The following is a 9,974-nucleotide window of genomic DNA, read 5'->3' as shown; positions in this document are numbered from 1 at the left end:
ATCCAGCTTTTTAACTATTCATCTCTATTTAATACATATTATTAAAAGGAAACTTAATTATAACTAAATGCTAAACTAGCCTTTTATTGGGAAAATTTTATACATTATTTTGAATAGATGTAATAATATAAATATTAACAGACTTATATATATATATATGTATATTACAATTGAGTTTTATACATAGTTGTGATAGTACATGAAGTTATATGGGAAGTTTCTTCAGTTTCTATTGTTATATCTAAAGCAATACTACATAATAAATTATTTAGAACTTAGGTGCTTTGCTGGCATATTCGTCATAATTCACTGTAGAGTAGAACTGAAAATAAATGAACAGCAATATAAATATAACTGTTATTTTTAATTCGATAGTATAATCGAAATCATATATAATCAATGAACATCGTCATTCGAATGTTCACGTACTTTGTATTGTTTATCGCGATATTCTTGCCATGGCTCGGGATTTTTCTTTAAAGACCACGTAACATCAGGATTACGAAAGGCTAAACGACATGTATAAAATGTAGCTCCTGCGACACCTACTACGACAGCCACGAACAATGGTATCAGCTGTAATGAAATATTACATCATATTATTATTCATGTTAAAGAATCTTTAAAAATATTAATACTTACAGGATAATTTTTTTTTAAAGAAGACAAAGTAAGACCACCGAGTATAGGGCCTTTGTTCGCATTACTATCTCCCATGATTTCAATAGAGAAATCTCCTCAACTGAAATGTCTTAGCTCCTTGAACGATTGAAGATACCTTACATTAAGAAAATATATAATAGATGTACACATTTGTATCTAGATTTTCATTAAAGTCTTACATCATTGAAGAATTGGTTAGATCCTACTTTATCGACATATTAACCAATAGAATATTCGTAAGGTCGAATTAAAATTTCTATCTGTAAAAGGCACTCTTTTTTACTATAAATATATTTTTATATTGAACACATATATTTGTGATTTGATAGTATTTACATATTAATTGAGAAAAAATAAACAATATTTATTTATTTTTTAATTTCTTTACATAAATTTCGTATTTTTTTTTTTTTGTATAAATAATTAATGGCGAATTTTTATAAATATCACTGAGGATATCTTATATTCTTTTGTTGGCTACATTGCTTTGGATTAGAAATTTTTTTGAAGAAAATCTAGACAATGCCAAATATCTATTATTGCGAATATCCCACGGCGGTATTCCGCCCGTAAAAGTTAATTTTTATAATTTCGGGTCTGTATAAATATAAATGTTGATCTCAACCATGTACGAGTATGAAAATATAATTAAATCGAGTTGAGTAATAAACGAGTAATTTGAAATGTTCTACATATTGAATTTCTTGATTAAAATTCATTCGTTTTACTTCTGTGTCGTCAATGTCAAGACAACAGATTGAAGTGGAGATGAATTATCAGTAAGAATACGGTATTTTAAAAATTGCGGTCGATATATATGTATGGTTTGGTTATCGAACAAGGAAATGGGCTTTTCAACGAGCCTGCAAGGGCAGGCATCGCACGAAGCTTTACTTGGACGACAGGATGCTGAAATCAAGCTTTTGGAAACAATGCGGCGATGCTTGACAACGAAAGTTAAATCTGATCGTGAATATGCTGCAACTATTTCTTCTTTAACTCTACAGGGTAAAAAAATAGAGCGAAGCGAAGATCTTGTAGGCAGTTTGATTGCTCAGGTATGCCTTATTACATCTATCAATCATTACATTCATTAGGAAATTTATGTCAACTATTTTTTTTATAATTGTTATATATGTTACGTCACAGAGTTGGAAAGATATTATGGATTCAATAGATCAAACAGCTAAATTAATTAAACAGCAAGCAGATTCTATTGAAAGTATTGTTATAGAACGCATTAGCGTTTTATATTCTGAAAGAAGAAGAGCTAGAAAAGTTTACCAAGAAGAACAAGCTTGGTTGATTAATCAATTTCAACAAGTAAGTTATATCTAATATTATGGATTATTATTTTATATTAAATTATATACATATATTTACTTAGTCTAAAAAAGCATGGTTTTTTTTTTTAGCTGACAGATGATGTAGTCAGAAAGAAAATGGAATATCAAAAAAATTTGGAGGTCTATAAATTGATGAGATCTAGATTTGAAGAACATTATATAAAATGTTAGTATTTCATATTATAATTTTTTCTATAATTTTATTTAAAATATATTCATTTTCCCTCTTTTAATTGATAAAATTATCATTGATTTTAGCTGGCCGTGGAGGTAGAAAGTTAGATGAAGTAAGAGAAAAATACCAAAAAGCTTGTAGAAAGTTACATTTAACGCACAATGAATATGTATTACTTTTGGGTGCTGTAACAGAATGTGAACACGATTTAAGAACTTGCTATTTACCTAGTTTACTTCGTCGACAACAAGCTATACACCAAGAATTTATTACATCATGGTAAGACAAGTTCTTTATATAAAATTTAGATTTTTAGATAGTAATTAGTAATATATGAAATATAGAAAAAAAATTTTATTTGCAAGCAGCTTGGATTGATCAGAGTAAAATATAATAAATACGATGGTAATTGATAAGAGTACATATTGTTCTTCAGAGTTATTTCTACTTTATCTTTGCAGGAAAGGTATACTTCATGACATAGTAAAATATTCAGATTTTACTACAGATAAATTTTTAGAAATACATGCAAGAATGCAAAACGCAGTTGATACAGTAAAACCAATTGAAGAATATAGAGATTTCATAGGAAAACATAAGTAGGTTATAAATTTTTTTTTTTTTTTTTTTTTTGAATTTATTATATACAAATTATATTGTGATAATAAATAATATAACATCGATATAGAACTAGAGCAGTGTCACCGATAAGATTCACGTTTGACGAGAACCTTGTAGATGATACTTCAGGAAAATTACTACCCAACAAATTGACTGTGGATAATTTAACCATTGATTGGTTAAGAAGTAGACTTACAGAACTGGAAACTTCTCTTAAAGCAACACAACAGAATCGCCAGAATCCACAATTTTCTCCTGAAAATAATAGTGATTCTAAGTAAGATCATAAGTTTGTTATAAACTAATTATTTAAATTAATTAATCAATGAAATTGTCATTCTTTTTATATTATTGTTATTTTAAAGAATTCTTTCTTGTTTCATTAGGATTTCTGCCTTAGACTATTCTAATGAAAGGGAAGAATTGAGACTACGTTGTCAAGAAAAGAAATTACAAAAACAAGTTGATGTTATTAGAGCTGCTCTTAATGAATTGGGATGTGAGGAATTGCCTTCAGGATGTGATCTCTCTATGGAAGGCTCATACACCGATCCTCCAACAATAAATAAGGTAGGCTTTTTATATTTCATATACATTTGTGTATAATCTCTAAAGAAAAAAGTATCATATTTCTATTTTACTTTAAACATATTTACTTAGCACTGCAATACAGAACTGGTCTATTAATTCATGATCTCTACAAATTTATTCCATAATAAAATGTTCAATGTAAAATATTTAATATCAGATATTTATAGCATACATACATGCACATATGTATAATCATGTAATCAAGTGTAGATATATATGTACATATATATATTTAAAAATGAATCCAAGTGTAATAAAAAAATAAATCTTACATATACACGAATTTTAGATATATGTTCTTAGTTCCATAAAATAAGTTTAGTTAGCTCTACTACACTTGCAGAAAAGCACAGTTGCAGATAATGGTTTGTTTACACTAAGAAGAAATCAACGCTTTCTGACGATAATAAAGTCACCTTTCAAGTCTTTGCCATCAATAAGTGATTCGAAAAATGGATTAATTAGGGCCAGTAGTGAAGGTGTTACAACAAAAGCAGACAGTGTTCCCCCAGTTGTATGTGTTGTATATTTTATTTGTGTGGTGTGTGCATGCAAGCACATTCTGTACATTTATATGCTTTAATATATGTGTTAAGTTGAAGTTAATTAGTTATATGATTATCCATACAGCACATCTGTTAATACTAACTGTTTTTTAGTCCTTTTATACATTTAAACAAATTTTTATATTTTTCAAGATATAACCAAATGCTATTTTAGCACTAATAAATCTAATTAAAATATGAAAAATTAAACTTTGTTATATTAAGCATGTTGGTATTATATGTATTTATTTGAAGCATAGAATTTTTACTAATAGTCCAGAATTTGAACACACATAGAACATCTCGCAGTTATATATGAAAACAAAAAAGAAAAAGAAAAAGAAAAAGAAAAAAAAAGAAAAATAACTGATTAGTTAATTTTGTTTTTATTTTTTCATGTAATAAAGAATTATTGGAAACACATGTCTGATCCAGGTACCATTACGTTATGTCTCGCATTTGACCAATAATCAGAAAGGAAACGGAAATGGAGATTTAATGGAAGAAGAATGGTTTCATGGTGTTCTACCAAGAGAAGAAGTAGTAAGATTACTTGTTAATGAAGGAGATTTTTTAGTGCGTGAAACAACAAGAAATGACGAATGTCAAATAGTTTTATCCGTTTGTTGGGATGGTCACAAACATTTCATTGTACAAACTACGCAGGAAGTTAGTATTTTAACATAAGTTTATTAATTTATATTAAATATGCAAAATATTTCATCATATTACAAATATAAAATTTATTTATTTATTTATTAAAAATGAATCAAATTTTAGGGACATTATAGATTTGAGGGTCCAACATTCCCATCAATACAAGAATTAATTAGGCATCAATGGAAGTCTGGTCTGCCTGTGACTAGTCGTTCTGGGGCTATTCTTAAAACACCAATATTACGTGAACGATGGGAGCTCAATAATGATGATGTAATTCTTCTTGAAAAAATAGGTCGAGTAAGTAATTAAATTTTCTTGTAATTTAATACACATATCAGATATATCTTAAAAATAATACCATAAAGAGACTACAGAATAAAAATTATTATAGGGTAATTTTGGAGATGTATACAAGGCACAGCTTAAAACATGCAAGACTGAAGTAGCTGTAAAAACTTGTAAAGTAACATTACCTGATGAACAGAAAAGAAAGTTCTTGCAGGAAGGTAGAATTTTGAAACAGTATGATCATCCAAATATAGTAAAACTTATTGGTATTTGTGTTCAAAAACAACCAATTATGATAGTAATGGAATTGGTTCCAGGTAAATATTTATTTTTAAAAACTATTCGTTTTTATATGGTAATGAAAATAAATATTAGTACTTTTTTATACCTCCATGTGTCAGGTGGTTCATTGTTAACATATTTACGAAAAAATGCTAGTTCTATTACTCAACGAGAACAACTACGAATGTGTAAGGATGCAGCTGCAGGTATGCGTTATTTAGAATCGAAGTATTGCATACATAGGGACTTAGCAGCTCGAAACTGTCTCGTAGGTAAATAAACAGATATTATAAAAAACTTCATAGAATGTTGACTTTAAAGAATAAATATTTCAATAAATAATATATTTTAATAATATAACATTTTAGGTTACGAGTCAATAGTAAAAATTTCAGATTTTGGAATGTCAAGAGAAGAAGAAGAATATATTGTATCAGATGGAATGAAACAAATTCCTATTAAATGGACTGCACCAGAGGCTCTTAATTTTGGTAAGTGTACGCGTGTGTGTTTGCACATGTAAAATAATTTGTGGATAATTTATACATTTATTAAAATACAATTGTTCTTGAAATTATTATTATTAGGTAAATACACTTCCCTTTGTGATGTTTGGAGTTATGGTGTTCTTATGTGGGAGATATTTTCTAAAGGTGGGAATCCATATAGTGGTATGTCAAATTCTCAGGCACGTGAAAAAATAGACGCAGGTAATTAATCAAATAATTTACTAGTCTAGTAATACTTACTGAACTTAGATAAATAGTTCAAATATATATTCGTCATATAGGATATCGCATGCCAGCACCAGAAAATACTCCGGATGAAATATATCGATTAATGTTACGTTGCTGGGAATATGAACCAGAAAAACGACCACATTTTGATCAGATATATACAGTTGTTGAAACATTATCACAAGCTTATTTATAAATAATAATCAGTAGCACAAATACACATATTTTTTTGATATTTACAGAAAAATAGTTAAAACAGAAAAATTCTTGTAATATCTAAAAACAATTGTAAATTTTTATCTATCGTATTTTTTTAGTATCAACACATTAGAAGTAACCTATTTATCAGGAGTAAAATATTTGAGAAATTAATATTTAATCTATAATATTTTTTATTTGTAAAAATAATATTTTTATAGTTAAAATAAGAAATATTTTATATTTTATTTTATAAAAGATATTACATTTTCAATCAATACTTAATTGATAATTTTGAAAAATATAGGTGCTGCAGACAACTAGATATTATTTTAATTTACAATTAGTCTCTGATTTTTAAATGATTACAATCAATGATAATGATCATGTCATTAATTTTTTAGCTACGTTATCACATTTTTATTTTATTTACTCAGCATGAGATATCAAAAATTTCATTACTACGTTTTATAAATTATTACAAGTCTCCGTCCATGCTACATTTTTATACAATTTGAATGTATTATCTCTTTATTAATCCATTAAGCTCAAATTTCAATCGATTTTTTCTCAGTTTATATCCATATTTATAAAAATAACTTTTAAAAACAAAATGTCTTGAGGATGATCTTTATCTTTACTTATGAAATATATTCTTAGATATATATAAGATAGCAATACATATTATATAATTATATATATATATATATATACATATTTTATTAGTTTTATATATATATATATATATATATAAACAATATTAACCAAAATTGTCCTTATAAATGTGGGATAAACTTGATTCATAATACTTGTAAAAGATTTTTTTTTATTTATATAAAATAATTAAAGAAACACATTTTGTATTTCTATTGTAAAATCACATTTAAAAAGAACTACTTGTATATATAAAAATTATTATTTTACCTTTGTTTATAAAAAGTTAAAGTGTTAAACAATACTTGCTGGACGAAGTATTTCAATAGCAGTATTAAAATATATATATTCAATTTTAAAGAAACTTTTATTTAATTTAGACACCATTTAATATGTGCACAATTAGTTTTTACTTACTATCAAAATTTATTGAAAAGAATTTTAAGTTGTTATAAATGAGCTTGATAATGTTTTAATTTTAAGTGTGCAATATTTATTGTATGTATGTTACAGATAGTTCTCATTTAAAAAAAAATTTCTATTTTCCATTAATAACATCAATAATGTAAAATAACAGATAAATTTTAATTACATTATATCATTTAAAAAAATTTCTTAAAACCAGGAATTATCTGTACAGATTTTATCATATGTATATAAAGTGTGCAGAAGTAAATAAGTAAAATTAATTTTCTTTAAACTTTGTATGATGTATAAGTATTTACTTTGTTGTAAAGCAGATTGTAATATTATAGTATTTTAATATGGTATACAAAAATGATACCATTCTTGAAATTGTAATATTATAACTATTACATATGTGGGTTTATCTTTTAGTTTCTAATGAATATATAAATCGATACAAAAATGATAATCTCAAGAAACGTTAGTGTTCACATTATGTATATATATTATTATGATAATTTTTATTTCCATTGCATATTGTTTATGCAAATAATTATATAGATTTATTAAAAAGATTTACTGTTAATCTTATATTCCAAGTATATCAAAATGTTCTATTTTCTTTTTATAAATTTCTTATAGTTAAAAATATAGATATAATTTGTATTACATCAATATGATTATGTTACATGTAGGATATTTACAGTTTTATTTTATTTTTTTTATTCTTTTTTTTTTTATTATAAAAATTATAATTATAGTAAATTAAATTAATTCATGTATGCCATGTTTTATTCAATATAAAATATATAATTGTTACAAATACAGTTTTATTAGTTCATCACTAACAGCAGAAGGAGTTAATATTCCTAAATCAGTAAATAAAAGACTAATAAAATGAGGTGGTGTGTAGTCGACTAGTGGATGCTCTTTACGGAGATCCTTTTGTAAAGTACTTGCTGTATACTGCAACATAGAAGTACTTACATATAATTGACTATTAATATTATCAAATAGAACAAAATATATTCAAAAAATAAAAATATTAATTATTCATATTTTAAACATTGTGAGTTAAATAATAACAAAGTCAATATATACTTTATAACATACTTTAAATTCATCGGGAAGATCCACTTGATTTAATGGATATATCCTTGAGAATTTAAAACTTTCAGTCAATACATAAAAAGGTTTTTTTACTTCTTTAGCACACATTGCCATTGTATAAGTGCCAACCTTAAATAATAACATAATAGAAAGCTCAAATTATATTTTATACAATTGATTAAGATCAAACATAAATTATGATGTTGCTTTATACTTTGTTTATAACTCCACCACTTTCTGCAACACCTTCAGCTCCAACCATTACCATGTCAACTTGTTCCATAACATATCCCATTGCAGAATCTAATATTAATGTACAAGAAACTCCCATTTGTGTTAAATTTTGACACATCTCAATTCTATAAAAAAGAAAAATATTGTTATATTATAAAAATATTATAAATATATATACATCTATTTCTTTTTCTTTCTTTAGTTCTCTACTTATATATAGATTATTATATAGATTATTTAATAAAATATATTTTTTACATTAATTATGATACATATAAACAGAAAAAAATTAATTCATTACCCACTATCATCTGGAGAAGATGTTGTTACATATACTTCAAATATTTTATTACTAGCCGCTGCTTCTTTCATTGCTTGTAATACAACTCTAGATTTAGAATGAGTGAGTATTTTCTGAAAACAAAAAACTCTATCTAAAATAACAGAAGTGTAAACAAACTCAAATAAAACTGATCAATTGTATGATATTCGTACAGAACCATCAGTGATGAAATGTGCTGCTACTTTTGCAACCTTTCCTCGAGCAGCAACTAACTTTTCATAAAATACTTTCCCTCTATGAAGCATAATTCCCTTGCATTCTGCAAATGACTATAAAAACATTACGATTAAAATAATATTAAACAATAAAAAGAAGATAACCACATATCAAAATATATCATTTTGCTTCAATTACATGTTAAAGACTATCTTGTAGATATGATTATTATATCAATATCCTTACTGGTGTATCTAATGTTGCTAAAGTGATAAATCGAAGGAACAACTCGCTTCCAGAAGCAATAGCAGTTACAGGATTATCTGTAGATCTCATTGCATCTACTGCATTTTGTAAACAATACCGTAGTTCTTGGACTGTCTCTGCTGTCAGAAATTTATAAATAAACTCATAGATATTATTTTATTAACTAAAATTTATAAATTAATGTATTCATTCAAAAGAAAATACTTAATGCAATTAATATATATATTGTCATCAAAAATTATAATCACATATGGAAAGTGACTTACACTTAGAATGTTCTAAGACTTTTAGCAAAGTTCGAATAGCAGCCATACCAGCTGATACATCCTTCTCATCTTTAATAATACCATTAAAATATTCACAGATTTCTAAAATAATAAGTGAATATATATCGCTTTTTATTAAATAAATTGTGAAATAACATATACAATTTTATGCATATTGCATATTATTTTTTACATTTTTCATTATGATATCTTATAAAGTAAGTTACCCGTTTGCTCCATATTTTGTTTTATTTATAATTTATTAGAAATTGTTTAGAAATTTGGTATCGAAAATATTTACAAATGTATTATAATTTTATTATTAACTCGTTAATAAAGACAATAGATATTGGAAAACATCTTTCAACATTTGAGTTGATTTTAATGCTTTCTGGTGTTACTTTTAGGAAGCTTAAAAACAGTTTTTTCGATC

General features: G+C 25.7%; 3 protein-coding genes across 7 annotated transcripts; 1 reads left to right on the top strand and 2 right to left on the bottom strand.

Annotated features, from left to right (window-relative positions):
- Nucleotides 1-64: 64 nt before the first annotated feature.
- Nucleotides 65-804, bottom strand: LOC124953595 (cytochrome c oxidase subunit NDUFA4). Its single transcript, XM_047505174.1, has 3 exons — nt 643-804; nt 430-576; nt 65-322 (listed from the first exon to the last, which is right to left on the bottom strand). Exons 1-3 carry the CDS (start codon nt 715-717, stop codon nt 269-271), a joined length of 276 nt encoding a protein of 91 aa, XP_047361130.1. The 5' UTR covers nt 718-804; the 3' UTR covers nt 65-268.
- Nucleotides 805-1,157: 353 nt separating this feature from the next.
- LOC124953742 (tyrosine-protein kinase Fer) lies at nt 1,158-6,294 on the top strand. 4 transcript variants are annotated; one of them, XM_047505570.1, is made up of 15 exons: nt 1,158-1,721; nt 1,813-1,986; nt 2,079-2,175; nt 2,268-2,463; nt 2,646-2,783; nt 2,873-3,082; nt 3,192-3,375; nt 3,740-3,910; nt 4,377-4,610; nt 4,722-4,898; nt 4,993-5,206; nt 5,291-5,443; nt 5,540-5,662; nt 5,759-5,881; nt 5,962-6,293. In XM_047505570.1, the coding sequence occupies exons 1-15, from the start codon at nt 1,485-1,487 to the stop codon at nt 6,102-6,104; spliced, it is 2,574 nt and encodes an 857-aa protein (XP_047361526.1). In that variant the 5' UTR covers nt 1,158-1,484; the 3' UTR covers nt 6,105-6,293. The 4 variants fall into 4 exon arrangements, with proteins under 4 accessions (XP_047361526.1, XP_047361527.1, XP_047361528.1 ...); XM_047505571.1 differs by lacking the exon at nt 3,740-3,910 and having other exon boundaries at nt 1,159-1,721; XM_047505572.1 differs by lacking the exons at nt 1,158-1,721; nt 1,813-1,986; nt 2,079-2,175 and adding an exon at nt 2,553-2,589 and having other exon boundaries at nt 2,359-2,463; nt 5,962-6,294.
- Nucleotides 6,295-7,930: 1,636 nt separating this feature from the next.
- Nucleotides 7,931-9,936, bottom strand: LOC124953729 (translation initiation factor eIF-2B subunit alpha). 2 transcript variants are annotated; one of them, XM_047505541.1, is made up of 8 exons: nt 9,769-9,936; nt 9,542-9,643; nt 9,255-9,394; nt 9,005-9,121; nt 8,811-8,923; nt 8,490-8,634; nt 8,279-8,404; nt 7,931-8,131 (listed from the first exon to the last, which is right to left on the bottom strand). In XM_047505541.1, the coding sequence occupies exons 1-8, from the start codon at nt 9,779-9,781 to the stop codon at nt 7,982-7,984; spliced, it is 906 nt and encodes a 301-aa protein (XP_047361497.1). In that variant the 5' UTR covers nt 9,782-9,936; the 3' UTR covers nt 7,931-7,981. The 2 variants fall into 2 exon arrangements, with proteins under 2 accessions (XP_047361497.1, XP_047361498.1); XM_047505542.1 differs by having other exon boundaries at nt 9,255-9,391; nt 9,769-9,925.
- Nucleotides 9,937-9,974: the final 38 nt, after the last annotated feature.

This window comes from Vespa velutina, chromosome 13 (genome assembly GCF_912470025.1).
Source record: "Vespa velutina chromosome 13, iVesVel2.1, whole genome shotgun sequence".
In the NCBI taxonomy this organism is placed as follows: Eukaryota; Metazoa; Arthropoda; class Insecta; order Hymenoptera; family Vespidae; genus Vespa; species Vespa velutina.
This window is presented reverse-complemented; position numbering and strand designations above follow the sequence as displayed.

Coding starts and splice junctions, on each gene's coding strand:
- LOC124953595 (XM_047505174.1), bottom strand. CDS start 717: ATGGGAGATAGTAATGCGAACAAAGGCCCTATACTCGGTGGTCTTACT. Junction 577..642: donor CTTTAAAAAAAAATTATCCT/GTAAGTATTAAT, acceptor ATTTCATTACAG/CTGATACCATTGTTCGTGGC. Junction 323..429: donor ATCGCGATAAACAATACAAA/GTACGTGAACAT, acceptor ATTTATTTTCAG/TTCTACTCTACAGTGAATTA.
- LOC124953742 (XM_047505570.1), top strand. CDS start 1,485: ATGGTTTGGTTATCGAACAAGGAAATGGGCTTTTCAACGAGCCTGCAA. Junction 1,722..1,812: donor TAGGCAGTTTGATTGCTCAG/GTATGCCTTATT, acceptor GTTACGTCACAG/AGTTGGAAAGATATTATGGA. Junction 5,207..5,290: donor AGTAATGGAATTGGTTCCAG/GTAAATATTTAT, acceptor TCCATGTGTCAG/GTGGTTCATTGTTAACATAT.
- LOC124953729 (XM_047505541.1), bottom strand. Junction 9,122..9,254: donor TAGCAACATTAGATACACCA/GTAAGGATATTG, acceptor ATGTTTTTATAG/TCATTTGCAGAATGCAAGGG. Junction 8,635..8,810: donor TCTTCTCCAGATGATAGTGG/GTAATGAATTAA, acceptor TCTTTTTTATAG/AATTGAGATGTGTCAAAATT.